Source organism: Callorhinus ursinus, unplaced genomic scaffold (genome assembly GCF_003265705.2).
Source record: "Callorhinus ursinus isolate GAN/ISIS: 27379988/994484 unplaced genomic scaffold, GSC_fseal_2.0 scaffold81, whole genome shotgun sequence".
Taxonomy (NCBI): Eukaryota; Metazoa; Chordata; class Mammalia; order Carnivora; family Otariidae; genus Callorhinus; species Callorhinus ursinus.
This window is the reverse complement of record NW_027397143.1, coordinates 2,084,164-2,111,894: the sequence shown is the minus strand read 5'-3', so window position 1 is coordinate 2,111,894 and position 27,731 is coordinate 2,084,164. Positions and strand designations below refer to the sequence as shown.

The 27,731-nt window shown below is 52.2% G+C and overlaps 1 protein-coding gene across 1 annotated transcript in view; it reads left to right on the top strand.

Annotated features, from left to right (window-relative positions):
* Window positions 1-27,731, top strand: part of ADAMTS2 (ADAM metallopeptidase with thrombospondin type 1 motif 2) — a 224,122-nt gene that overhangs the window by 145,011 nt on the left and 51,380 nt on the right. Inside the window, exons 5-6 of the mRNA XM_025862620.2 lie at window positions 7,558-7,641; window positions 24,651-24,807. Of these exons, the coding sequence (XP_025718405.1) occupies window positions 7,558-7,641; window positions 24,651-24,807 (241 nt within the window). The remainder of the gene's footprint in view (window positions 1-7,557; window positions 7,642-24,650; window positions 24,808-27,731) is intronic.

Here is a 27,731-nt window from a genome sequence, read left to right as displayed (position 1 = left end):
TCTCACCTGGCACTTAGAGCCACTTTGGGAGTGGACTGTGCCCTCAGAGTCCAAGTGGGAAGCCCATAGCCCTCAGAATCTATGTGTTTGGCCCTAGAGGTGTGGGGGGGCAGTGGCAGGGATGGGGCACTGTGACCCTGGGTCTGACATCCTGCTTCTTCTCAGCCCCCTCCCCTGGCCTCCTTCATATGTCAGGACACTTTCTCCTCCCCTGTTGCTGTCCCCGGGGATTTCCATGGCCACACCTCCTCACGATGGCATCTTCCCTCTCTCTCTCTTTGGCTCCAAATGGTGATAGGGCAGCAGAAAAGTGTGAATCATGGAAGGAAAAAGCATTGTTTTCAGATGACATCATGGTGCCTGGTTGAACACGGATGACAGAGACCACAGCACAGGGGTGAGGGTCATGTTCAAACTCAGACTGGTTGGGGGAGTGAGGGTGCCATGACGTCTTGCCACGAGGGGCCCCTCCCCCAAAAGCTTCTGGACAAGACACCATGTCAGGTCCCTGGGGCTCTGTGGCCAGGTAGTGCCAGGGAGCTCCAGGGAACATCAGACAGAGAGGCCAGGGAGCTCCAGGGAACATCAGACAGAGAGGTGATGCCCCCGGGCTCTCCGGGGCTGGGGTTGCTGCCAGCCAGAATCAGGATCCCTGCCTTCCCTCTGCTCCTTCCCTGCCAGTGGCCTCGGGGACACCAGACCCTGGCCTGCAGCCTCAGCAGAGTCTGTCCTGCCTGGTTCTGTAGCATTACCTCCTTTCTGATGAGTTACTGGTCAGTGAGCAGGAACATCATGTCCCACGTGGTGGGGTGGCTATCCCTTACCCACAGCGGGGCCTGGCAGGGAGAGCCCCCGGTGTGGGTCACACACACACGCACACACACACACGCACACACACACGCACGCCTGTTGGGAAGCAGTGTGGGCTTCGGAAAATGCCTGGTTTGCACTGCTGCCCTGAGGAGAGCCCCCGGCGGGCCTGGGAGTGATGCCTGGGAGTGTACTATATGCCTGGGGTTTTGCTAGGTGCTTTAAATGCAATGTTGAGGCCAGTCCTGGTGACAAGCCTGAGGGGTGAGGTCCAGCATCACTGCCATTTCACGGATCAGGACACTGAACTCCAAACAGGCCACGTGCCAGGCCTGGGTCACAGGGCGGGAGGATGGCCGAGCCCAGCCTGGAACCCATGCGGCCCAATAGAGAGACAGGGAAGGGGCAGCTCCAGCAGTAATCAGCACCCACAGGGACTGTTTCCTAAGGCAGCTTTGCTTTTCGTTTGCCTGGTGAACATTTGTCGGGCCTTGACTGGGTTCTGGGCATCGAGCTGCTGGCCTGGGGGTGGAGGAGCCCTGTCTCCACCCTGGGGATCTGCAGACATGTCCCCGGTCCCAGCAGAGCATGGCCTGGCGTGGGATGGGGGACAGGAACAGTTGGGGTCTTGGGGCCGAGTGCTTGGACCCGGTGTGGAAGGAGGGCTCTACTACCCTCCCATGTTTGTTGTATGGTACGACCCGTCCTGTCCATTTGCATTTCGTGGCCATTTGATATTTGGAGCAGAGAGGCTAGGGCCGTGTTTGTACCTGCCTTGCCTGTGGAGCGTTGGCTGAGAAACCGGTGAGGAGAGAAGATCTGCAAAGGGCACGTTTGTTCTCGCAGTAAGAGTAGGCTTTTGCTGCCCTGTTCATGCATCAGGAGATGCCCACCATGAACGTTTTCCTCCCCGGAAGCCCGCAGACCCCTCTGCCCCAGTTTCCCACCGCACTTTTTCCATGACGGGCCACGCCTTCTCCCGAGGGTCGTCAGAGAGACCGGACTTCTTCCCAGTTATTTCAGGGGTTCCCAGAGTAGCCACAGAGCACCTTCTGAGTCCCGCTTCCTGAGGCCTCGCAACAGATTTTCCGGGCCTGGCCTGTTCCCCGGTGTGGTAGTGGGTGCAGCTCGGGGGGAGAGGTGATCAATTTCCCGAAGGCTGGGCATAGGCAATGGGAATCCAGCTGGCAGCTCTGCCCCTGCCTGCCCCCCGTAGGGAGCCCCAGCCCCAGCCCAGTCTTCCCTTTGCCAGCCCGTCCCCGCATCCTCCTGGCGGAGGAGAAAGTCACCTCTGCCCAGCAGCCTTCGGCCACCTGCCAGGGCTCGCTGGTGGCCAGGGTGGAACTCTGCCACAAAGAAGGCGAACTTTTACATTATCATGCACAGCCTGTGTCCTTCCTTATTGTCTATTCCAGAACAGAAGCTTGGCCACATCTTCGCATAAGCAAAAGGCGCATTACAGTGTGTTTCCCCAAACAAGAGAGCCCTTGGCCTCTCTCTGCACCGAGAAAGGCTGTGGCTTTGAACATTTTCCCCCAAGGTTTAAAGATTCCAGGATCAATTTCTCAAGACAAGGCTCAAGGACGTTGTCCCGGCTTCCCCTCCCCCTGTGGTCTGGGCAGAGGAGAGCAGCTTCTCCCCAGCACACAGGTCTCGGGGGAGGTGGGTGGGGGTGGGGAACACACTTGGGCACTTAGCTGGGGTCTCAGTCATTACCGGGCATCATGGGCCCCACTGCTGTCACACAGTTTGCCCATTTCCTATTGTTCCACATTCTCCAAAGTTATTCATTCATTCAGAACTCTTTACTGAGCCTTTACTAGCTGCTAGACGCTGCTGGGACACAGCAGTGAGCAAGGAGGAAAGGTGCCTCTCATATCAAGGGCACAGTCCAGTTTGGGAGCAGCTACCTTAGGGGGTACTTTGGGGTGAGCAGGGACAGTCGTGTTGGGGGGGAAGCATGAGTAGACAAGTGGGCACAGCAAGTGCAAAGGCCCGGAGGTCAGGATGGGCTCTCTGTACAAGGTGCACGGAGGCCAGTGGCCGGACCACAGTGAGCAAGACCAGGGCAGCCTGAGAAGAGGCAGCACGGCTTTGATTTTATTCCAGTTGCAGTAGGAAGGCCTTGGAGTGGATGGGAATTAAGCTGAAGCATAACTCTTCCCCTTCTTTGAAACATATTTATTACCATGACTTTGTTTTTGCAGATGCTCTTCAGATATTTCAAGAATTCTGGGGCTGGAGAGGGGGAGAGGGAGTTCCAGGGATGGGCCACTGCACAAGCAGCTGGAGAGGGCAGCCAGGCTTGGCAGAAGGCGGAGCTGTCGAGACCGGGGGCTCCCAGGGCGGAGTAGCTGAAGCAGAACACAGAGAAGCCAGCCAGGGCCAGCCTCGAGAGGGCCCCGAGTGCCAGCCTGAGGGGCTGGGGCTGCTCCCCTGAAGGCGCGGTTGGGGGGGCACTGAGGGTTTCAGGCAGAGGAAGAGGAAGCTGGATCCGCTGAGTGGTGACTGTGGTGAAGGTGCATGGCGGGGGTGTGGGCAGCATAAAAGGCAATAAGGCGCTGGGGAGCCCCCGCCCCTGCCTGCTTGTCTGGGAGACTGGGTCGGGGTCAAGGGAGGACATGAGGAGACGTGAGGGAGATGTTTGGAGGCTGCCTTCCATCTTTGGTGACTCTCTGCTCGGCAGAAGCCTTGTAGCTGTGTTCCTATTAAGGATGCAGGCATTTCCCTGGAAACTGTACTCATCGTTCCCAGTGGTCTCCGTGGCCAGGTGGGCCCTGCCGGCTCCTAGCATCTGAGCAGCACCCTGTGGGCTCAAGGGCTGTGGCAATCTTACAGGTCCCTGGAAGGCTCATGTTCCCCTGGCGGGCAGGGCACGGCCCCCTCCTCAGGCCAGCGGAGGCAAAGGGCAGTGGGGGCCCCTCTCCTCAGCACTGCCCTGCATTGTCGGAGAGGTGTCACAGAGGGAGGCCAGGGCACAGCCTGCTGACTCCCCGAGAGGAGCAGCCTGCGTGGAGCCGTGGGCCCTCTGGAAGGGACAGAGGCTTCCTCGGGAAGAGAACCACAGAAGGCCCACCACAGTTGGAAGTGACCAGGGAGGTAGGGCTGGGAGAGTCTCTGGAGTAGGCCTGAACTGCCAGCCTGACCCACAGCCTGGCCTCCTCGCCGGCTATCTGCTGGGAATGCTCCTCAGCAGCCCGGGAGGCTGGGGGCAGGGTGCCCAGCCCAGCCGATCCGAGCTGGCAGCCGACGGGCAGCTCTGAAGGCAGGGCCTCCCCTGCCTGGCCCCCGCTCAGTGGCCTGACACCCCAGACTCTGGTCGCCTTACCACCACCCCCAGCAGGATGTGGGCCTCTGCCTCATAGAGCTTAATGCTGAGTGGTGGGGTTCTTGGGCTTCTGTTCATGTCCAGTCCCGAATCAGGAGTCAGGGTCAGAGCTACTCAGTATCCAAGGACACAGGACCCCTTACTTGAGATGGGTACAGTGGCAGGGGGCAGGGGAACAGGAGGGTCCTGGGCCCTGGTGGGTAAGGTCTGGGCCAGGATGTGGGAAGTGGGAAGGGGTCTCCTTCCTCCCTGTGGGGACCAGCAAGCACCCCCTCACTCAGAGCCTCAGCTTCCCCATGGCTCAGGTGGGACTGACCTCTCATTCTGGCCTCCAAGGGCTGTTGGGAGCATAAAATGAGCGAATTCTGTGAACTCAGCCCTGAATCCCTTCTGAATATCAGGGCAGGTTGCCTGTCTTCCTAAAGCTTGTCACACCCTGGGCTTAGAGCCTCAGCAGGCACGCAGGCAGGCAGGTGCCCTCGAGGTGCATCCCAGACCAGCTCTGAGAAGTGCCATTAGAGTGTGGGCCCCGGAGAGCCACGGTCAGGCTGTCAAGGGAGCCTTGAGCCCCTCGTTTTCTGAGGAGGCTCTGAGAGACGCCCCCAAGACATTTTTCCTTCCCCGACTCTGTGCACAGCAAAGATGTACTGCTTCCATCTGCCAACAAGGGGATGGGGCTGAGCCGGCCCAGAGTGTCCCGGGGCTGTGTAGGAGGTGCCCCCATTCCAGTTCACATCACTCCTCACATCTGTTCCTTCTCTCCACTCACCCCCAAATCTATGCCCCACACTTGACACCTCGACTGCTATAGTGGGCACTTGAATCTGCTTTCCACAGGTGAGCCAGAGTCATCTTTCTGTCACAGCTCTACATCCCCCACTGCTCTTCGAATAGAACTGGAACCCTTCTCACTACCTGAATAGCTGTGTGGTCTGGCTTCAAGGGCTCTCTCTCCCTGCCCAATCCTTGGAACACATGTCATGGCCTCTGACCCCAGGATGTTTGCACATGCTGCTTTCTTTGCCAGGAGCACCATCCTGGCTTTGCTGAGCTAACTCCTTCCCATTTCTTATCTCTGAGATGAAATGCCACATCTTTAGGGGGCCCACCAGTCCTCACCAGGGCAGATTTACCGTGAATATGCCCTCTGGGTTCCCTGCCTGTCCCTCAAGGTCTTCATCAGCATCGTCGTGATCGTAAAGCTGGTTTTGTGACTTCTGAGTGTTTCTTCCTACCTCCTGACAGAGGGCCAGCTCCAGACTGGTTCACTGCCAAATCCCAAACGCTAACATAGTGCTGGACGTGCAGTGGGACCAGTAGTTTTCTCCCGTGGAGAAGGAGGAGTGTGCTGGGTACCTGCTGAGGTCTGTGGAGAAGGAGAGGCCAGACCAGGCGATTCTGGCCCCCAGGGGGTGGTGGGCTCCGTGAAAGGCCAGGGTGGCTCAGTATGAGAAGTCCCATTTCGAATCCGTGAGGGGCTCATTGCTGGGCTGGGGGCTGTATGTGTGGCAGGATGGACATCTACACACCAAAGCTCACACGTGGGGAAAAAGGCAGCTTTCGTTAGTTCTTATATCTGATGCCCCCCTCACTCCAGAATAGAAGGGAAAATGGGACCCAGCCCATGAGAGGTGGCTCAGGCTCTTCGAGTTCCAAAGGCTTTAGGGGGCAGAGTCAGGTGAGAGGGAAATCTCTGACTCTGGGCTTGTCTTAGAGCTGAAGCTGCTCTAACGACATACGGCAGGCTGGTCACTTAAACAGCACACATTAATGTCTCCCTGCTCTGGAGGCTGGAAGTCCAAGATCAAGGGGTCAGCTGATTTGGTTCCTAGTGAGGGCTCTCTTCCTGGCTTGAGGACAGCCTCCTCCTTGCTGTGTCCTCACATGGTAGTGAGAGAGCGAGCGAGGGAGCTCTCTGGGGTCTCTTCCTGTAGGGGCACTAATCTCATCATGGGGACCCCCACCCTCATGACATCATGTAACCCTACGTGCCTCTCAAATGCCCCACGTCCAAATTGCACTATGTTGGGAGTAGTGGATTTGGGGGAGCCACGATTCAGTCCATAGAAGGGCTGTTCATCCCCTGCCCCTCCTCCCCATGGGTGGGGGGGGTGCATGGCCTAGCCACCCTGCATCTGCACACATCTGTCCCAGCATGCTCTGCCCTGGGCAGTGACCCTCCAGACTGAGGCCCTGCAGCTGGGGTCAGTCGGCATTTGTTCTCTCTTCTGTGGCCAAGCAACATCTGCCTCCTCTCCTGCAGGCCAGCACCCCCTGGGCTCCCTCTGAGGCCCAGCAGTGCCCCCCCACCCAACCCCAGACCAACCCACAAGCCAGCCCCCAACTATCCTGCCCACCGTCCCTGGATCCCCGAAGTGTAGCTGGGAGCTGCATTCCACTTGGGCCCTCTGGAGCCACCCCTTCTCGATAGGAACCTGTCCCCTCCCAGGTCCCAGACAGCAGAACCAAGTTCTCTCTACTTTTGGCTTCTTCCCAAATATCGGGGCTGTTTTTACTCTCCCTGCCCTGTTCCCCCAACTCGAGGCATAGGCTGGGGGTCGGGGGTGGAAGGAGTACAGTGAAACTTAGCCAGCCCGCCCGGCCTTTCTCTGCCCCTTCCTCCCTCCTGCCCCCTCCAGCTGCAGCAGGACCTCCCCGTGTCACCACCTTCTTCGCTTCTACACCATGACTTTCGGTCAAAGGCCGTGAGCCAAATTGGCTAGGCTTGCCTGTGAGATAAAGCAACACTTTGGAGATTAAAAAAACCCTTTCTCTTTCTCTCTCTTTTTTAAAGATTTCATTTATTTATTTGACAGAGAAAGAGAGCACAAGCAGGGGAGGAGGGAGAAGCGGACTCACTGCTGAGCAGGGAACCCGATGCGGGGCTCGATCCCAGGACCCCGGGATCATGACCTGAGCCGAAGGCACATGCTTCACCGACTAAGCCACCCAGGCGCCCTACCCCACCCCCCCCTTTTAAGGTTTTATTTATTTATTTGACAGAGAGAGAGAGAGAGAGAGAGAGAGAGAGAAACTCTCTTAAGAAAAACTGGCTTTTAGGGCTAGTGTCTTACTGTGGACTAAAAAATCGAGTTTGACCCTCAGAGCTGGGCAAGGGCTTCTGTGTGTAGGGTGTGCGCCCTGCCCCCCCCATGCCTTCATGGGGGGCTACAGGCGATCTGATCTCGTGCGGTGACAAATTTGGCGTCTTACTGTTTTCACCAGCACCGACCCTTTGCACACATGGGGAAATTCAGTGCTCACAAAACTTCATGAGACCGGGACTGTTAAGCCTGTTTTACGGAGGGCACGGCACAGCGTGCGTGAGTCGGCTGGGCCTCCCCCGGGCCCTACCTTGTCAGCGGCAGGTGGTCCTTGGGCCTGTGGTTCCTGCTGACACCTCCCCGGTTGTCTTTCAGGTCAACGAAATCTATCATGACGAGTCCTTGGGGGCCCACATCAATGTCGTCCTGGTGCGGATAATCCTGCTGAGCTACGGGAAGGTGAGTGAGCTGCTGGTGTCTTCCTGACACTGCAGGGCCCCTGTTCACTGTGGGATGAAGGGGGCCCTCCAGCGAGGCACGGGCGTCTTCGGAAGGCCAAAGCCTCGGTGCCTGTCCCCAGCTCCCCGGTGGTACCTGAAAGGAACGAGGAACTTGTGAGCCACCCCCATATTCCTGACCCCCTTTCACCTCACCTCGTGTTGTAAAACGTAGGTTTTGTTATTCAGGCGTGGGGAGGCCAACCTATCAAGAGATGACTGCCATAGAAAGGATGGTTTGTCACCCGCAGAGGCGGGGTGAGCGGTCGTAGGACTGGCTAGCGTGAGTCATTCCTGTGGGCTCTGGGCCACATTTAGCCAGTACCTGCCCAGGGTGACTGGAGTGTGAGAGCCCCCTGAGGGAGGTGGCTGGGGGTGTGGACTCTGAATTCGTTGGTTTGCATTTGAAAAGCATGCTCCAGAGCCAGTTGCTTAGTATCTCTAGGAATTGGCTGACCCCAGGACGGGCAGTCCCTCCAGGGTCAGCATGGCCCCAGGTGTCAAAGCACCGGGAACAGGAGCTTACTTGGGCCCGCACCTCGCCTCCCGCCCCCCTCTGCTACCTGTGTCCTCCCGGTCTCAGCTTCTCTGTCCTCTTCTGTGCAGCGTCTGCCTCACTGGGCTCTCTTGCCCTTCCCCCCCTCTGCTTGCTGTCAGACTTGGAGCTGTCTTTCCTAGCAGCGTGTGGGGGTCTGTGCAGTAGGAGGAGAAAGACCCTAGACAGTGAGCTGAAAGCTAAGTGGGTACAGAGAAAGGATTGGTGGTGAGAAAGGAGGGAGCTCTGTGCCGGGCCGCTCAGAAGGACCTTACATCATGTTAACTCACTGAGTCCAAGGGCAAATGGGGAGCTGGAGCTCGGATGATCCCCATTTCACAGATAAGAACACTGAGGCTTAAAGCAGCTTGGTGGTGTGCTGGGTGAGTGGACAGTGTCATTTGGCTCCTCGGGAGTTGGGCTTCTCACCCTCACAGCCGAATTCCAGAAGCCATGGTCCGACTTCACTCAGTATGTACAAAATCAGTCATCAGACATGGTAGTTAGGTGCAGGGTTAAACTCCTGTGCTCAAAGACAGAGGATCTCAGTCTCCAAAAATAAGATCCAACTGCACACAACTTACAAGGCCCGTGGTCTAAAAAATGACAACGAAGGGTTCATATGGCTGGGTGAATTCCAGGAATAGTGGATCTTGAGCCCACTCTCTTTACCCAGGAAGCCTGTCACTCCAAAGTAGAAGTGGCCACAGTGAGGACACCAGTCATGGTCCTTTGTTGTGCTCCCCACAGAGAACATAAAATATATCAAAGCAGACTGTGAGGACAAGGGAGAAATTGATGAAAACCTAACTGCGGGAATTTTTTATACTCTTTTCAAGACCTTTAACAGATTACATTTTTAAAAGGCATAGAAGTTTCGAATAATATAATAATAATGTATGATGTTAAATTAGCAGTTATATCATTTTTTTCTTTGCCCTACAGAAACATATGCCTTCTTTTTGAGGAATCATAGAATGCTTGAAAATTACAAAAGCGCTTTAGGTTATAAAGAAAATTGCAGTGAATTTTCTACAGCTAAAACTGTTTGGGCTATATTCTCTGACTCGGTACCCTAAAATAGGGTGGAGGGAAGGGATATGTTAACAAAAAAAAAATCCAATGTCTTTTTTTTTTTTAAGATTTTGTTTATTTATTTGAGAGAAAGGTAACGAGAGAGAACATGAGCAGCGGGGAGGGGCAGAGGGAGAAGCAGACTCCCCGCTGAGCAAGGAGCCCAAAGCGGGGCTCGATTCCAGGACCCTGGGATCATGACCTGAGTTGAAGGCAGACGCTTAACTGACTGAGCTACCCAGGCACCCCAAATCCAATGTCTTTAAACATTTCAAAAACAACCAGCTAGGAAGGAGACTATGAGCGTTGCAATTACTTGGAACACTAATGAAAATGAAAGTACTAGAACTCAAAAACCTATGGGGTGTGGCCAAAGCTGTATTCAGAGGCAAATTTGCAGGTGCTTCCCAAGACTGCACAAGAGAGAATGAATACACACTAACCCTGCACTGAACTCAGTAATGTTAACACAAATGTCAACAAGAACCACAAACCAAAAACCTAGGGGGGACAAAAATAAGGAAGTAAGTTTCAGAAAAGCAGAAATGAAAAAATTAGGACATAGAAATAATTGACCTAATCAAGAAGGGAGCTTTGGCCAAAGCAAACCTCTGGCATATGAATCTAGAAAAGGAGAGAGAGGGGAAGCACAAACTGAAAGATTAGGAAGGGTGTGCATAATGTAGCCTACACCAGGATGCTTATCTGGGCAGAAGCGGAGGCATTTGGGGAAGTTGCCACACTAGGCAGCTGCTAGACCCATTCAGGCCCACTCCCATCCTCTCCACAGGCTCAGAGTAATCAGTGGAGGAGGGGATGCACACACCCTCCTCTGGCTATAGGAGGGTTTGGGGAGGTGTGAACACAATTATATCTCCCACCCCTTCCCTTTACCCCTGGAGGAGGGCAATGGGAAACTTTAAGTCAGCCCTGGAGGTAGAAAGAGGATAGCCACAGATTGGTCTGGGCACCAGGTGGCAGCTTGCGTCCCCTCTGCACCCCCTCCCTCCGGTTGCCCCATATTAGTTCAAAAGAAAAATTTGGAAATTGTGCGCCGTTCATTGCTTACCTGGGCTGGCAAAGCTCTGGCTCTCATTTAGCCTAAAAAGTGTTGATTTCCCAAGGAAGCAGAGCCTGGTTTATTTAAACCACGCCCTGGCGGGCTCTGTGCTAAACTGTCCCCACCCAAAGCCATTTCTTCTTGTGGCTCTTCTCCCCTTCACTGCTGCGGGCCGGTAGATACTCTACGCGACCCCAGTGTGCCATTTGCAGAAGAGTCAGAACCTGAAGGTGGACAGAGATCCTGGCAAGTCAAGGATTTCCTGGGAAATGAGAATATTTCAAAGCCGACTCCAGAATATGTATAAAACGTAATACGTCCCATAACCATGGTGGGAGCTCAACCTCTCCAGCATTTTCAAAGTTCTCTGAAAATTACCTCTAAATTGAGAGTCAGATTGTCTATTTTTGCAGTGCATTCTTATTCATTTCTAAGGAATTATTAAGCAAGGATAATAGAACACCATAGAAATTGTTTCAGAGCGTATATATATATATATTCTGACATCCACCAGTTATAGCCAAAGGTAGCATGTCCAAGACAATGTACAGACCTGTCTTCCTTCTAAAAATAGTTGTAAAAAAATCCTGAGGCTTTAAGAGCTTAATTCAATAACGCATAAAATGAAACTCCCACCACGATAAAATAGGGTTTATCCTTGGAATAAGGCAATCGTTGGCTTCTCAGGAAGTCTGTTCATACAGTTCATCACATCAGTTTGCCGAATGACAAAAGCTCCTCATCTAATACATAACTCACAAAGGGTTTCTGTGTGCCAAGCTCTGTGCTGGGCCACTGAAGTGGTCCCCAACCTCCAGACCTGCTTCTAGGGCAGAGGTACAGACGAGGAAACAATTGTAACAGGGGGCCAGAGACTTGTGGGGACAAAGGTGGGGCAGGCAGGCCTCACGGAGTCAGGTCAAGCGACTGGAAGGGAGTAAAAGGGAGAAGAACCAGCACAGGGATGTTTCCAGGACCCGATGTACACTTCTAAGACAATCCTGGACTCCTGTACGTAGAATGGGGGGTGGGAGCCTGGCTGGGGAGGGTGCGGGAGCTGTTGAAGGGGGGACAGCTATGGGCTATACTGAGACCACGGCCACAGGCTGGAGTAAAGAAGGCAGACAAAAGAGAACTCTGGGGGGTGTCTGGGTGGCTCAGTCAGTTAAGCGTCTGCCTTCAGCTCAGGTCATGATCCCAGGGTCCTGGGATGGAGTCCTGCATCGGGCTCCCTGCTCAGCGGGGAGCCTGCTTCTTCCTCCCCCTCTGCCACTCCCCCTGCTTGTGCTCTCTCTCTGTCAAATAAATAAATAAAATCTTTAAAAGAGAGAGAGAGAGAGAGAAAAGAGAAGAAAGAACTTTGCTAGGAGGCCAAGTCTGGAGGGCATGGGTACTGAGTGGATGGATGAAGGTGGAGAGATGCTGGGCCCAGGCCTTGGGCAGCCCAGTGCATGATGATGGCGACCCCTGAGATGGAGAACACAGGAGGAGAAGCAGAGTGTTGGGCAGAAAGGCAATGAGTTCAGTTGAGATGTGTTGTGTTTGAGGTGCCCGGTGCCATCCCAGTAAAGACAGCCAGGAAGAGCCTGGCATGGGGGTCTGGAGCTTCGAGAGAAGAGCTGAGCATTGCTCGCAAAGGCACCAGTGGTGTGTGGGGGGGCGCACAGGGAAGTATGCCGAGTTGGGGGGCAGCTAAGAAAGAGCCCCAGGAGCCCCTGATGCTGAAGGCACCACTGGGGCAAGGGGCATGATCAGTTGCATAGGAGCTGAGTGAGGATCTCCTGGTATTCAAAAATCTGTGAAAACAGATGGTAACATGACAACCAAGATTTTATTTAAAGGTGGAGAAAGCAGCACATGTCCCCAAAAGCGTTCTGCCTAGCTAATTCTTAGGATGTTCATAGATGTTCACATAGGAAAATAGAGGGATTCCACAGTCGAATGAGTCTGGGAAAGGCTTGTAAAAGCACATGGAACAAGCATTCCTGACAGCAGAATTTCTCAGAGGCTTTAGGACAGAAACGTCCCCAGTCAATCTCAAGAGACAGATCAGGACACATGGTTTCTCAAACCTGTTTTTCAATGGAACCCTTCTCCTCCTGGAGTCAGTGTTCTACAGCACTCACTTTGGGAAATGCTGCCCGTCTGGAGGCAGTCACAGTAAAGTTGGCAACAAGAAGGTAACTTTGTTACTGAGGTTCTGCAAATTCTTAACGGTGTCTTTATGACATGGAGCCAACGTGGGAAAAGAACAGATAAAACCGTAAAAATTGTTTGCTGATGATCGTGTGCCTGGAAAACCCAGGAGGATCCGCTGTAAAGCTTTTAGAGTTAATAAAGAAGCTTGGTGAACTGGCCAAATATAAGATAATTATTTTTTTAAACATTTTTTTTTAAAAGATAGATTGATTGATTTGACCGAGAGAGAGAGAGAAAGAGCAGGAGCAGAGGGCACAGGGAGAAGCAGACTCCCCCCTGAACAGGGAGCCCGATGCAGGACTCGATCCTAGGACCCTGGGATCATGACCTGAGCCGAAGGCAGATGCTTAATTGACTGAGCCACCCAGGCGCCCCCAAATATAAGATAATTCTATAAAAATCACTAATTTTTTCATGAACCCACAAGGCCCTAGTAGTCAAAAATATAAAATACCTGGCCTCATCCTAACAAGATACATGTAGGACCTTTCAGAAGAAAATTGCTCATTGTTACTGGAAGGAAAGAAATAGAAATGAGAGCTCCCTACAAGAAGAGTGGGGACAGTAGAGGTATCGATTTTTCCCAAATTAATAATTGGAACTGGGATGAAATGATTCCAAGATTCATCTGGAAGCCTAAGAAGCCAGTCAAGACTGGCTGGGAAAACCTTGAAAGCTAAGCAAATAGAGATTTACTCCAGACATCTTGTGAAGTGAAAAAAATTAAAATCATACCGTATCTGCATAAGCAAGAACAGATCAATTGAATAAGCTCTGTAGCTCTGAAAACACACTTCCTATAGATACCTTGTGATAAATGTAAGTGAAATGGTTATTAAGTGTCATAAATCAATGTAGGACTGATACACATTTCATATATTGTAAATTAAATATAACATGATAAATACAGGCCAATAACGCATTCCACGACTTAAACCACAAAGATCAAGAAGAAAACATTGGTTGCCAAGGGCTCCCTAAGCCTAAGTACAAGAGAAGGCACTGGAAAGGGGAAGACAGATATATTTGAATACTGAAAATATAAAGCTTCTGTCAAGAAACAATTAAAAGACAAAGCCCAAGCATGAAAAACACTTGCAATATGGCAAAGATATCCTAATATTTGAAGAGCTCTTACCAATCATAGGAGAAAGAGAATTGGCAGTAGATATCACAGTACACAGAAGAAAAATACCAATGGCCAAAAATAAGGGGGAAAATATCTAATTGTACTATGAAATAAATAAAACCGTTTACCACTTTTAAAGCATTAAGGTGTTAAGATTAGAAAGGGATTTAACTGCTGGTTTGGGCAGATGAAGCGATAATGCTTTTCCAATATGAGTATAAATGCATACATATTTCTAGAAGGAAATGTGACAATCCTCACCACTGCCCTTAAAAAGGTTCTTCGTGTCTGCCCCCATTCATTCCTTTCTATGACTCTATCCCAAAGCAGTTGTCAGAGCTGTGGACAAAGGTTTAGGAAGAAGACAAAGGCCATGGCCTCATTTCTGAGTATAAACAATGGGAGAAAATTTGAACTGTCCACTCATAGGGGTCTAATTAAATAAACTCTAATATGTCTTTTTTTTAAAGATTTTATTTATTTATCTGAGAGAGAGAGAATGAGAGATAGAGAGCACAAGAGGGAAGAGGGTCCGAGGGAGAAGCAGACTCCCCACCGAGCAGGGAGCCCGATGTGGGACTCGCTCCCGGGACTCCAGGATCATGACCTGAGCCGAAGGCAGTCGCTTAACCAACTGAGCCACCCAGGCGCCCTAAACTCTAATATGTCTATGTGGTAGAATATGGGGCCACCAGGAAATCCTATTTCCAAAGCATCCTAAAGAGCACTGGGGAATGGTTACAGCCCAAAGTTAACTTTGTTTGCTTTTTGATAAAAGGAGCCTATAACCTACAGTAAGATCCTAGTTTTGTGCACAAGCATTTATGCAGAAGGGACTGGAAGGAATACATCAAAGGTAACTGATACTTCTCTCTGGGCAGTAGGCCATGGGTTTTTATCTTCCTCTTTGCACTTTACTGAATTTTCTTAGTATATCATGATAAGCATGTTTCTTTTAAAATAGTGTATTTTTAATTATGAAAAAATGGTTTACATTTTTTTAAAAAGCATTTAAAACTGGTAGAGTCCAAGTAATCCCGTTTAACTGAATGCGCCCGATTAGGGTCTCGAGTGGTATGCTACAGGGCTCTGACATGTCTAACATTTTATTCCTGATTTGAAGGAGGACATAGAAGAGACTTCCTGCTTTCACTTGGCACCTCCTCTCTGTGGTGGCTTGGGGGCAGGTGGGAAAGTGTCTGTGTCCTTCTGCCCTCAGGGTCACTGTCTCCCCTTTCCTGTGGTTGGGCTCAGGGACCCTGCCACTTGCATGCTTAGGGGACCTCTGAGCAAGCCATCTGGGCTGGAATGCAGGCTGCCACAGGTGTGCGGCCTTACCTGCAGGTGAGGCCAAATCACCTCATGGCCGAGGCCAGTCTGGCCTGCCCCTTATATGCCGCCTTGTGGGAAGGGGTTCTTCCTTGCCAGGGCCATGTGGGTACCCCCTCCCCTGAATCTCCCATAGGCAGAGTGGGGAGTAAGGGGAGGGGGCACGGACCCCATTGTCAGGCTGCAGCCTGATCTTCCCAGCGACTTATGGGGACATGGGCAGACCACAACTGGCAAGGTGGGTGGCTGGAGCTCACCTGGGCAGTAGGGCAGCCTCAGCGAGACCAGGACTAGTACAGTAGAAACCGAGAGGGGCACAGGGAGACCAATGCCCCTCCCAGCCCCACTGACTTCATGCTGGGAAGGAGTTCAGGAATTAGAAGGGAGACTCTGGAGTATGCATGCTTCAGAGCTAAATCCAGAGAGCGCGCACTGTACCCAGCCACGGGTTCAGCAGACTGGCCTCAGACCTCTGCTGATGACATCGGAAGAGTCAGGATAGAGAGCATAGCAGGATGTAGGGGATTGCCCATCCCCAGTCCCCTCAGCCTGGCCCTCTGCGGGCCCCTGGGGATTCAGCTGGGCTGCCCGGTCTCCTGTAAGCGAAGCTCACCCCATGCTCTGCCCACCTTGTCCTGCCCTACCCTGCCCGTCCCCTGGAAGCCCCGGAGCCCAGATCAGGCCTGTGAGGCTGTGGTGGAGGTCTCTGGGAGAGGCCAGCGCCCATTTTGTGCCCTGGGGGATTCCAGAAAGTTACGGGGCCTGACTGATGCTCGGTCCTCCTTGAGCTTCCACGATGTGGCTCTCGACTTCCCGATGGATACACACTGCAGCAGGGCAGGTGGGGAGAGAGTAGAGTTAGGACGACACAGCTGGCCAACCACAGGGGGGCTGGTGCGGCACAGGTACCCCGACGTGAAGGACTGGGGGGGGCCCCGGCTGCTGGTCCCGTGTTGCTGGGCACAGAGCATTAGGAACCCAGGGACCGTGCGGCGTGCCGTGGGCTCTGGTCGATTGACGTGAGCACAGTCACGGGCCACAGGACTCAGGAGCCACGGCTACGGGAAAGCAGGGCCCGTCCCACTGACCTGGAGCCTCAGCCAACACAGGAAAGTGACCATCCGTGAAGAGCGGCTATAGGACCGAGGTCACTGAGCCAGACACACACAACTCCCCAGCCCCGAAGATCCATCACGGACCGATACTCCTGGAAAATACATTTAAAAGGAATTATTAGAAAAGGAAAATGTGACAAAACCAAGATCTACAAAAAGACCAGCCCAAACTTTTTATTATCAAGTTCCGTTCACATAAAATCACACCATCAGACTGCTAGAAAGCTTTCTCGTTTTGGCACTTATCTCGTTGGGGACAGTTAACAGGGTGTGTCCGCCGGTCGCAGACCCCGCTCTGCACAGCCACCGGGGACAAGGCCCTGTTTGGAGGTCTCTGCAGGGCATCGTGGGAGCAGGAAGAGCAGGTCGATCCAGGGTCCTGCGTGCTTTCCAGGAGTGGAGCGTGAGCTCCCCATGAAGTCACAAACGAAACAATATCGTTTCAGAGTTTCCTTCGAGGGGAGCACCTTCAAGGAAATCGAGCAGGGGGTGGCCCCAGTGGCAGTGGCCGGGCTGATGACTGCCCAGCCAGGGTCTGAGGAATGAGAGGCCCAGCATTTGTGTCGGAGGGAATGAGGTCTGCTCGTTCAGGGAGAAATTGGGCAGGGCTTCTAGACTGGGGAGTCTGGAGGTGGAGTTTGGCTCATCTGCAGGTGCATTCTGGTGAGCTCTCTTCAGGAAACTCGTGTTTGCTGTCAAGGAGGGAGAACCCCATCCCTGGACGGGCTTAAGCATCAGGCAAGCCAAGATGATTGTAGCTGGGACCCCTGTGAGGAGAGGGGATGGAGCGGTGCCCCCCAAGATCTGGGGGTTCTCGGCTGGGGCTATGAGGCCAAGACAGACTCGGGGCAGAAGGCGGCCCACATATTCAGATCCTATTGTTCATTCCAAATTGTGATGAGAATAGACCAGCTCCCCCAAGCTGTCCCCAGACCCCATGAAGCTCCAGAGGGGATAAAGTCGGTAGCGTTTACACGAGTGACATGTTGTTTGTCCTCCAGCTCATGAGAAGCCTCTGAGTTACCTCAAGTTTTTCCTAAAACAACATTTTTCTCCATTTCTTAAAAAAAAAGAAGAAGAAGAAAAGAGATTATCTTATTTTGTACAATATGCCATCAGCCAGGGAGCAGAACATCAGCAACACTTGAGGGTTGCATAGCAACTGGCTTTTCAATTGATTTTTTTGAGAAGGCACCAAAGCTACTGAACTGTTCTCATTTTAAATATTTCCTAGGATGATGGAAATCAAAGCAAATGGAAATCAGAGACTTGGGGACAATCAGAGAAGAACATAAGGTATCTGGTCGTGAAAGACCCAAGTCAAGACCAAGTGTGGAGCACTTGGAGGAATTTTTCAGCGTTGGAGGGGAGAGTCTAAGAAATTCTGGTTGTGGATCCCTTAGTGGGAGGCAAGAGAAGAGAGTGCTGGGAGCGAGGGGGTCTGTGTCCCAGGGCCTAGTGCCACCGTCCCTCTTACTGCATGTCCTTGGCCAGTGCTCACCGGTGCTGGACCTCGGCTGCCCTATCTGTATGAGAGGTTTTGGAGCACCTCAGGGACAGTCCTGTCTCCCCAGAGTCTGGGTCCCATGCCCCAACTTAATGGTGGGTGGCCCCCGTCATCCCGGCCTACCTCCCGAGCCAGACCTCCCAAGGTCCAGAGAAGCACGGGGATTCGTAGGGACTGGGCTCCATCCCTCGGAGGCCTGCCATGGCTAAGCCTGGGAAGGTTTGTGCTGAGAATCCCATGCTGGCAGCTTGGCTTTCTCTGGAAATAGCTTCCCAGCCTCTGGGAAGATGTCTGGAGCATGTCTTCATGGTATGGGAGTCCCAGGCAGAGAAAGAAGGGGCTCGCCTTCTGGCCTCAGGCCTTTTGCTCGTCCAAGATGCCCCTCATGATGAGCTCTGAGCTCACTTCACCCACAGAGAGCATCCATGGGGCAGGCTCATGGCCACCCCCACCTGACAGTGAGGATCATTGCCAGCACAGCGACAGGGACAAGGAACATTTGTAGGTGCTGACCGTCACCGACAGAAGCCCTTGTGCTCCTGGCTCTGCACTGTGGTTGTACCCATTCTGCAGATGGGGAGCTCAGCGCAGTGAGGTAACTTGTCCAAGAACACACGCGGAGGAGAGATGAGCAGGTCTCCAACTGCAGGACTCTCGTACTGCCCAGGTGAGCCCCACCTGTCACCTGCCCGTGGCCTGGCGAGCTGCTGGACAGGTTTGGGATCTGTGGGGCTGCACAGTATAGCCGCCCCATGGCTGGGTGCTATTCCAGGCTGCTAGACCCACCTCCAAGCTACTGGTCCTTGACGGAAGGAGGGAAGAACATGAACAATTCAGTTCATTCAAGGGCAGACAATAGAAATGTCAGAGAGCAATGATTGGAACAGAACTTCTGAACAGGTCTTAATTGGCGTGTGTAGGGTGCGACCCCAGAGGTTGCTTTGGCCTTCAAAGTCCCCTTTGCCCTGTGCCTGCCTGGGCTCAGATCCACGGCCCGGCATCCGGTGTCCTGACAGCCGGCCCAGCCCTGCCGTTCTTGTGGCCGCAGCGCCACCTGGTGGCCACCTTGGGGCCCCGCCCTTCCTTTCCCTTCCTTCCAGACCCACCTCCACTCCGGTGTAAGCAGTGAGACTTGGGGCTGTTCAGTTGGCCCTGATACAGTTCCTCCTCCAGATAATAACAGCACTTATATCTTAGGGCAATTGTACAGCTTAACTTAGGGGCTACCTATAAACCTGGAGCTACCACCGAGCCCCCCACCCCACCCCGGGCCGCAGAAATGGCCCTTCCACAGTGAACATGGTGTGACCGCCACTCCGCTGCAATTCGCTCTGTGCAGCTGGAGCCCGCAGCTCCCCCCGGGGGAGGAGCATCCCATCTGTGAGGTCCTGGGCCGGTGCTGCGGCCACCCACTTGCTGGGCTCACGCATGGTCCCCATCCATGCACAGATGGGAACAGGCGAGTTGTACCAACAGGTTTCCTAAAGAAACCCATGCAGAGGCGAGCAGGTGGCCAAGAGACAGGTGCCTTGAGGGCTGGGAGGAACGCAGGTGATCTAGGCGAGCCAGGTGTGAGAAGCTTTCTTAACTGCAACATAGAACTCTCTCTGGCACTTTGGCACTTTGGAAGGAGATCCCGATGGGAGAAATAGAGGCGTCCTCTCCTCGCTGGGAGGAGAGTCGCAGGTCACAAGCCGCGGTCCATGGCAAAGACAGGGCAGGGTCCTTGGGGCCCCGCAGAGTGAGGCCAATCAGAGGGCTGTGTGGGTATGACTGGGTGGCAGAGATGGGGTTGGGTTGCAGCAGGAGGAACCGTCGGAGTCCCAGTGAGCCATGTGGGCTGGCCCAGACCCCTGTCCTGGAGTCTTCCCGCTCGTCTGCTTGGATGTCTGTCTGCCAGGAGCCCTCCGAAGCTCCGGGAGCCTGTGGGAAGGCCAGGTGGCTCTCAGGACCTGGGAGGAGCAGGTGGAGGAAAGCCTAAATCTGGGGTGCAGGAGGCAGAAGCACATGGGAGGTGGTTTTGGGGGCATTTCCTCCAGGAAAAACCTGCTTCAACCTGTTTAGTCCTTTTGAACCTCTGCTCCTCTGGCCTCACTCTGGTCCCAGGCCCAGCAATGCTCAGGGGTGGGCAGAGCACTCGGACTGACCTGCAGGGGCTGCACCTGGGTAAGTGCGAGAGCGCCCCAAAGCAAAACTGCCAAGCTCTTATCAAGCAAGCAAGCCGGGCAGGAAAAGGCAATCCCTTGATTCTGTCCCCAGGCACTGTGGACCCCACACTTCCCCTGCAAGCTCGCAGTCCTCTGCTCACACGTCCTGTGGAGGCTCCCTTGCCACCTTCCGCCAAAGTCAAAAGCCCCCTCCTCCCTCACCTGCCAGCCCCCACACCTCCCCTGCTCATCTCCTGCCACTATGATCTGGACCCTGCTGATAGGGCACCAGCAGTGCCCCCCTCCTGTGTCCCCTCCCTCCTCCATAAGCCGGGGGCCCTGTGCCTGCCAAGGGGCATAGGTGACTGTCAGCTCAGAGGCTGGCCCCTGCGTACCCACGCCCTCCTGAATGCTGCAGACCCATCAAGGATGAGGATCCTGGTCCTGGGTCCTTGTGCACGTCTTAGATGGGCCAGAGCCCTGAGAAAGTTGGGACATGGGCAGAGACATAGGATACGTCACCCTCCTCCTCCATCTCTCAGAAACCCATCTGGGCCGCGCGCTCCAGAGCCCAGCACACGGCCAGAGTTTTCTGGGATCTGCCTCCGCAGGACCACTCCGTCCTGGTGCAGCCCTTTCCCAGCCCTTCTCTCTGCCCCTCTCCCCGGGGAGTGTCCTCAGAGCCCAGACAACCTCTGCTCTGGCCCCTGTCGCCCAGGCCCCCATGGGACCTGAGAACGCACGTGGCAGGCTGCCTTCTTGAAGTGGGCAGAGACAAGGGGAGAGCAAAACACAAATCAATATTTCAATAAATTATCCTGCCGCAGTGGCAGAATCACTCCGGTTGCCAGAGGGGCTGGGCGGCTGGGTGGAAGAAGGCGCTTGCTGGTTCCTCCGGGGCCAGTGGAGAAGGGTGTGTTGTGGGGGCTGTCTGCCTGAGGACCTTTATTCTGGGGTTCTCAACCTGGTGACCTGGGGGATGTGCTTTGTTTTGTCCACATAACTGACTTTAAGTGGGCTCAACATTTACTAGGAGGCGGGCTTACTTTGGAAGACCCAGATTTGAAGATTGGCCCAAGAAATCCGATCTGGCCCCCATTTCTGCATACCCATGGTAGTGGGGTGCTGGGTGCTGTCACCCTGACAGCTGTGTAGGGGCTTCTGGCTTTGCTAGCGTCCTCACTTACCACCGATCGACCCCCACCTTCTTTATCGTGGCGAGGAAATATTTCCGCGTACCCTTACCCCTTTCTCAATGGGCAACACAAAAGATAGATTTGTTTTTCTTATAACCAACCTGCCTCACTGATTTACATCACCTGCCTCACCCCTGTCGGCGTTTGGGGGTTCAACACCCTCCCAGTACTTCCCACAAGTCCACCTCCTGAGCACTCTGGCCTCTCCCCCCAGCCCCCGCTCGCTCTCAGCCTCTTTCAGCCTGGCTCCTGCCTTTGATTCTGTCCTTGACCTCATGGTCCTTTTCCTGCTCTCTGGCCCTGAAATAGGTTTTTCTTTCTGGCTGGACTTTGTACTCCTCCTCAAAGATGTGGCCAGAGCTCTTCTCCCACTGGTGTGGGGCACACCAGCTGGACCCCGGAGACCAGCCACTGCCCTTGACTGGGGTTCCTGTGGTTTCCCCAAGGAAGAAGTGCATTGCTCAAGACTCTCATAGCAAGTGACAATAACACAACTCAAACTGACTTTGACGGGAGAGGTTGCCTGACACACATGAATGAGATGCATCTCTGGGACAGGCAACCTCTGTGAGGGCCCCTGTGACTCCACCTCTTGGTATTCACAGCCTGGCATAGTCCTCTCCCCTTGAGTGTGGGCAGGACCGAGATTCCCTTCTGAAATAGACTATGGATCCTGTCTTGGATACACACTGTCTTGCCATCTCTTGGCTTGCTTATGCTGGGGTAGGTGACTGCTCTGGGGTGTGGCAGTAACCCTTGGTCCTGCAGCCCACGAAGAGCTGGGTCCTGCCGGCAGCCACGTGAGCAAGCATGGGAGCTGGTCCTCCCCCAGGGAGCCTTCAGATGAAACCACAGCCCCAGCCTCAGATTGCCAGCAGTCTCAGGAGAGACCCTGAGCCAGAGTACCCAGATAAGTTGCTTTTGGATTCTTGACCTGCAGAAATAGTGAGATAATAAATGTTTGGAGGTTTTTAGGACATACATTTTTGGAATCACCTGTTATGTAGTGACATAACAAACAGATCCACAGCAGGCTGGCCTCAGGCCTGGGTGAGCCAGGTGGTCATGTGAGGACACCAGGAATTGACTTTTCTCTGGCCTGAGCCCTGCTCTCTCTGTGTTGGCTTCTTCCTCGGGTGGGGTCTCCTCACGTGGGGGCAGAGGGGCACCAGCAGCTTCAGGCTCACGGTCTCACATCTTTCCAGCTCCTTGGCCTACTTTGGTTATGTGCTCACTCCGAGCCATCGTGGTGCCCGGAGGATGTGGTGCTGGGATTAGCCAAGCCTGAGTCCTCCCACCGCTGAGCCTGGTGTCGGACCCAGATGAACGGAGGGGATGTTCTCCCAAAGGGGGCCTGGGCTGATGTTGTCATACAAGTCTAGCCACAAGTAACTGCAGCCCACCAGGGCCTTGGAGGGAACCAGACTGGAATTGGCCCAACACGTGGAACCCTAAGCACCCTGAGGGTATGCCAGCCCATCACAGGCAATAACCTCCTGACATGTGGGCTGGTAGACATGGCCCTGGAGGAAACAGAGCTCCTTCTATGGGAGGTGGCCCAGCAAGGCTGCTCAGCTGCTCTGTGGGCTTGGTGAGTGGGGAGGTCGCACTCCAGTGGGGGCTCTGTGGCCATCCTAGATCGAGTGCCCATTGGTGGCCTGGTGATCTCCCTCTGATCTAGACTCGGGCTGGCAATCTTCAGCTCAGTGGGTACAAGCACAGGCCCCAAATTCTAACACCAACTCACATCCGCCCATGAGAGTCTTTTCCTTCTCCTTCCATCCAGAGCTAATTCCCTAGAAAGGGGATCCTCCCACTTGATTCCTTCTTCAGAGCTACGACCTCTCAAGGTTTTCTGGAGGCAGCTACCACCTGGCAGGGACTCGGACTGACCTGCAGGCGTCTGCCTTAGATGGGACACAGATGCCACACTCCCTTCGTCCGGGTGGCGAAGGTTGTGCTATGGCCTTACGACAACAGATACTTATTTCCTGCTCCTGTTACGTGTTTGGCATCTCTGTCACTCAGGGCCTGGGTGAGACAGCAGCTACCATCTCGACATTGCTGGTAGCAAGGAGTGATCTCTGCAGGGTCTCCTGTGGGCAGGTAAATACTCCGACCAGGAAGAGGCACAGGTCCCTTTTGCTCACAGCTCACTGGCCAGAGGTAGTCACACTCTCTTCCCGGCCCTGATTGGGGTGGTCACGCACATCCCTTTCCTTGCTGTGGCTTCCCCTGGGCTGTCCATCTCTGTGCCTGGGTCCGGGTCCTGGTCACCACACCTCTCGTTCCAGTCTGTGACTTCCTTCACTGGGACTCACTATGTCTCGTTATAATGAGCACTCTTCTCTCCCAGGTGCCTTGTGCTTGGGACTTGGGAATTGGTGCGCCATCTTGTAAGTCATTGACTTGGATAATGCGTGAGAACCCTGGCAGTGAGCGGTCCACCCTGGCCTTGAATCATTCTTCCTTCTTCTGGAACAGCCTGGCTTCCCAGCAATACCCTCTATCTACTCTTCACTACTTCTATACGTGAAAAGGAATATGTGGCTATGCTTGATGGATGTATTTGTGCCAGGGAAGAAACAGAACACCTGCATACATGTCTACTAGGGAATGTATGTCTCTGCTTTATGGACAGATGGATCCTGAAAGAGAAGCAGCTCAGGAAAGAGAAGAAGCTCAGGACTCTTTGCATGGAGGGAGCTCTTCAGTGGTGGGAGTTCATAGTGAGAGGAGCATACACACTGCCTGGTGTGAGGACAGCAGCAAGAAAAGGGAAGCGTGCTGCATAAGGGAGCCTTGCTTTGGGGACAATATGGCATATGTTTTGTTTGGGGAGGCCGTTTAGGGCAGGGCGTTGAATCTAGACTTCGGTTTTAGGCTTCCCAGCTGTGTGGCTAAGGGCAAGTTACTTGACCTCTCTGGGCCTCATGTTCCTGCCTCTCAGGGTGGTTGTGAGGACTGAACGAGAGAGGGAATGCCAGCACCATGGTGCAGAGTGGGCTGCCATGCTGCCCATCCCACAGCCAGCGCTGCTCTCGGGTATGCGTCATGATACAAATGGGACGTGGGGCTTCCAGTGGCTTCCCACCTGTGGTTCCTGAGAGAATTATCGCTATGCCCCTGTTCTGTATGTGGGTCCTCTGCTCTATCTGCTGCAGTTTTTCTCCTCCATGGTGTTTGTGCTGTTGTCTGCAAGACCTTCAAATGGAGAAACAGGGCTCCCGTCCCCTTCTCTGGGCTTGCCTACCACATTGGGAGTTCCGTCTCCCCTGCCCAGGACCCTGCCAGAACTGTGAGCTCTTCAGCATGAGGTCCGCGTTGCATTTGCCTCCTGCCCAGGACCACCGCAGGGGCCCCTGGAAGTGGGCGAGGCGGGATGGACTGTGTGAGGCCTCGGATGGCCTCGGAGCTTGGCTTCCACGTCTCACCTGAGAAGTGGGCCGTGGCTTCGTGTGGACACTCACATAGGTGTGTGTGCCTGGGGAGCCTTCCCTCCACTCAGAAGAGTGAGCCAAGGGGAGTAGCGTCCTGAGGGGGACCAGACTCAGCACCATGTGGACCAGGGCCCCAGCAGAGGGGGTCTGTGAGCCCTACAGCTTGCTCAGCTCCCGTCCAGTCAGCCTGACGCTAACCCCTCACTTCCGTCTCTCCTGCCCTCCCCCTCCCCCCCGCAGTCCATGAGCCTCATTGAGATCGGGAACCCCTCTCAGAGCCTGGAGAACGTCTGCCGCTGGGCTTACCTCCAGCAGAAGCCAGACACAGGTCACGATGAGTACCATGATCACGCCATCTTCCTCACGCGGCAGGACTTCGGGCCTTCGGGCATGCAAGGTGAGCCTCAGCTCTGCAGGGGCACAGAAAGGAGGGAGGCTGGGCATGAGCCACTGGCCCTTGCAAGGGTCCCCAGCAGCCTTGGTCCAGACTGGGGAGGGTGTCAGGGCAGAGAGAGGCTGTGGCTGCCTTAGCCAGTGAGGGGCTGAGTAAGTACTAGTGACCTCCCAGCTCATCGAAGACCACCGGGGCCTCTGCCATTTCCCCCAGGAAACTGCATCCCTTGGGGGGACAGCAAAGGTCAAAGGTGGTGAAATGGGTAGAGCCTGGGGCTGGCAGCCCCAAGACCAGACAGGATCCAAGGCGGAGTTGTTTGCGTCCCCCAATTTTTAAAAAACAAATTTGAATAAATTTTCCATCTTTAGAAATTAAAGGATTGCACTTAAAAATTCAAACTGTATAAAACTGACGGATCTAAAAGGAGAAATTGACAAGGCCTACGATTATAATTGAAAATTGTAACATATTCTTAGTAAGTGATAGAACAACAGACAAGAACATTGTTAAGGATACAGAAGACTTGAATGAAAAAATGACCTAATGAATTATAGAATACTACTCCAAACAACTGAGGAATACGCACTCTTGATGAGTGCAACACGAAACCATACTAAGCGGGGCCATAGGGAAATCTCAACAAAATACAGAAGATCAAAACCACACACTGGAAAAGAAAAAGAACTCGAAAAACTATGAATGCTTGAAAATTAAACAGTATACTCATCAGTAATCTGTGGTTCAAAGAAGTAACAGTAGAAATTAGAATATATTTTTAAACCAAATAATAATGACAATACTACATATCAAAACTTGTGGCTGTAGCTAACATAATGATTAAATTGTATTTATAACCTTATCAATTTACCAGTCAACCACATCAACCAAAATGGCTAAACCAGATCAACCAATCAACCAAAAGGGCTGGAGAGTCAATCATAGAAACATCTATCTCAAGAAATTCAAGAAAGAACAGCTAACTAAACTCAACAAAAGTGAAAGGAAGGAAATTATACATGTAAGAGCAGGATTGTTGAGATGGAAAACAGTTGTAAAGAAAATCAGTAAAATCAAAATTTGGTTCTTTGAAAAACATAAATTAGAACCGGAATGCCCCCAGCCATGCTAGTTTAAAGAAAGAAAGAAAGAAAATACAGATTTACTAAGAATAGGAATATAAAAGGGATATAATTACAAATCTTACTTTAAAAAAAGGTAATAAGATAATGAGAAGGTATTTTGAACATCATTATATTGATAAATTTAGATGAAAGGTATAAATTCTTTGACAAAACATAAAATCTGGGGAAAAAAAGGATCTCAGTAGTCTCATATCAACTAAAGATACTGACTTTATGATTAAAAGCCTCCCCTTCAGTACGTGTACCCCAATGTTTATAGCAGCAATGTCCACAATAGCCAAACTGTGGAAAGAGCCAAGATGCCCATCGACAGATGAATGGATAAAGAAGATGTGGTATATATACACAATGGAATATTATGCAGCCATCAAAAGGAATGAGATCTTGCCATTTGCAACGACATGGATGGACCTCGAGGGTGTTATGCTGAGTGAAATAAGTCAATCAGAGAAAGACATGTATCATATGACCTCACTGATATGAGGAATTCTTAATCTCAGGAAACAAACTGAGTGTTACTGAAAGCGTTGGGGGTGGGAGGGATGGGGTGGCTGGGTGATAGACATTGGGGAGGGTATGTGCTACGGTGAGCGCTGTGAATTGTGCAAGACTGTTGAATCACAGATCTGTACTTCTGAAACAAATAACGCAACATATTTTAAGAAAAAAGGAAAAGAAGAAGATAACAGGAGAGGAAGAAAAGGGGAGTATGTCAGAGGGGGAGACGAACCATGAGAGATGATGGACTCTGAAAAACAAACTGAGGGTTCTAGAGGGTAGGGGGTGGGGGGATGGGTTAGCCTGGTGATGGGTATTGAGGAGGGCACGTTCTGCATGGAGCACTGGGTGTTATGAACAAACAATGAATCATGGAACACTGCATCAAAAACTAATGATGTAATATATGGGGATTAACATAACAATAAAAAAATTAAAAAAAAAAAAGCCTCCCCTTCAAAGTAAACTCCAGGACTTGATCGCTTCACCAGAGAATTTTTCCTAATTTTTAAGGAAGAATAATATCAATCATACACAATCTCTCACAGAATGGAAAGAGAGGAACATTTTTCCAACTGATTTTATGAGACCTGCTAACATTAATACCAAAATCCGAGATGGACATTACAAAAACAAAGTTATAGGCCAGTCTCTCCCATGAATATATATACAAAATCCCAAATAAAATATTAGCAAATCAAATCCAGTGCTACACATAAAAAGCACTATAAGACAATGAATTTGGGCTTATCCTAGGAATGCAAGATTTAGCATATGAAAATCAATCATTGTAATTCACCAAATTAATAGAACAAAGGAGAAAAGCTTGTGGAATCATCTCAATTGATCAAGAAAAAGTATTTGACAAAAATTAATATCCATTTATGATCAAATGTCTTATTGAACTAGGAATAGAAGAAAATGTTCTAAATGTAATAAAGGATACTTACCAGAAAAAAAAAAAAGCTCTAGCAAACATCATATATACTGGTGAAATGTTGAAAGGATTTCCTCTAGACCTGAGAATGGGTCAAGAATACTTGCTATCACCACTTCAATTCAACATTGTAGCGGAGGTCCCAGCCAGTGAAATAAGGCAAGAAAAAAATAAAAATAAGGGTCAGAAAGGAAGAAATCAAACTCTCATTTGAAAATAATATGCTGTGTACATAGAAAACTCAAAAGAATCTACAAATAAGTCATTAGCATTATTGAATAATTTCCTGGATATAATGTCAATATATAAAAATCAATTGAATTTCTGTATTCTAACAGCAAAAAATTAAA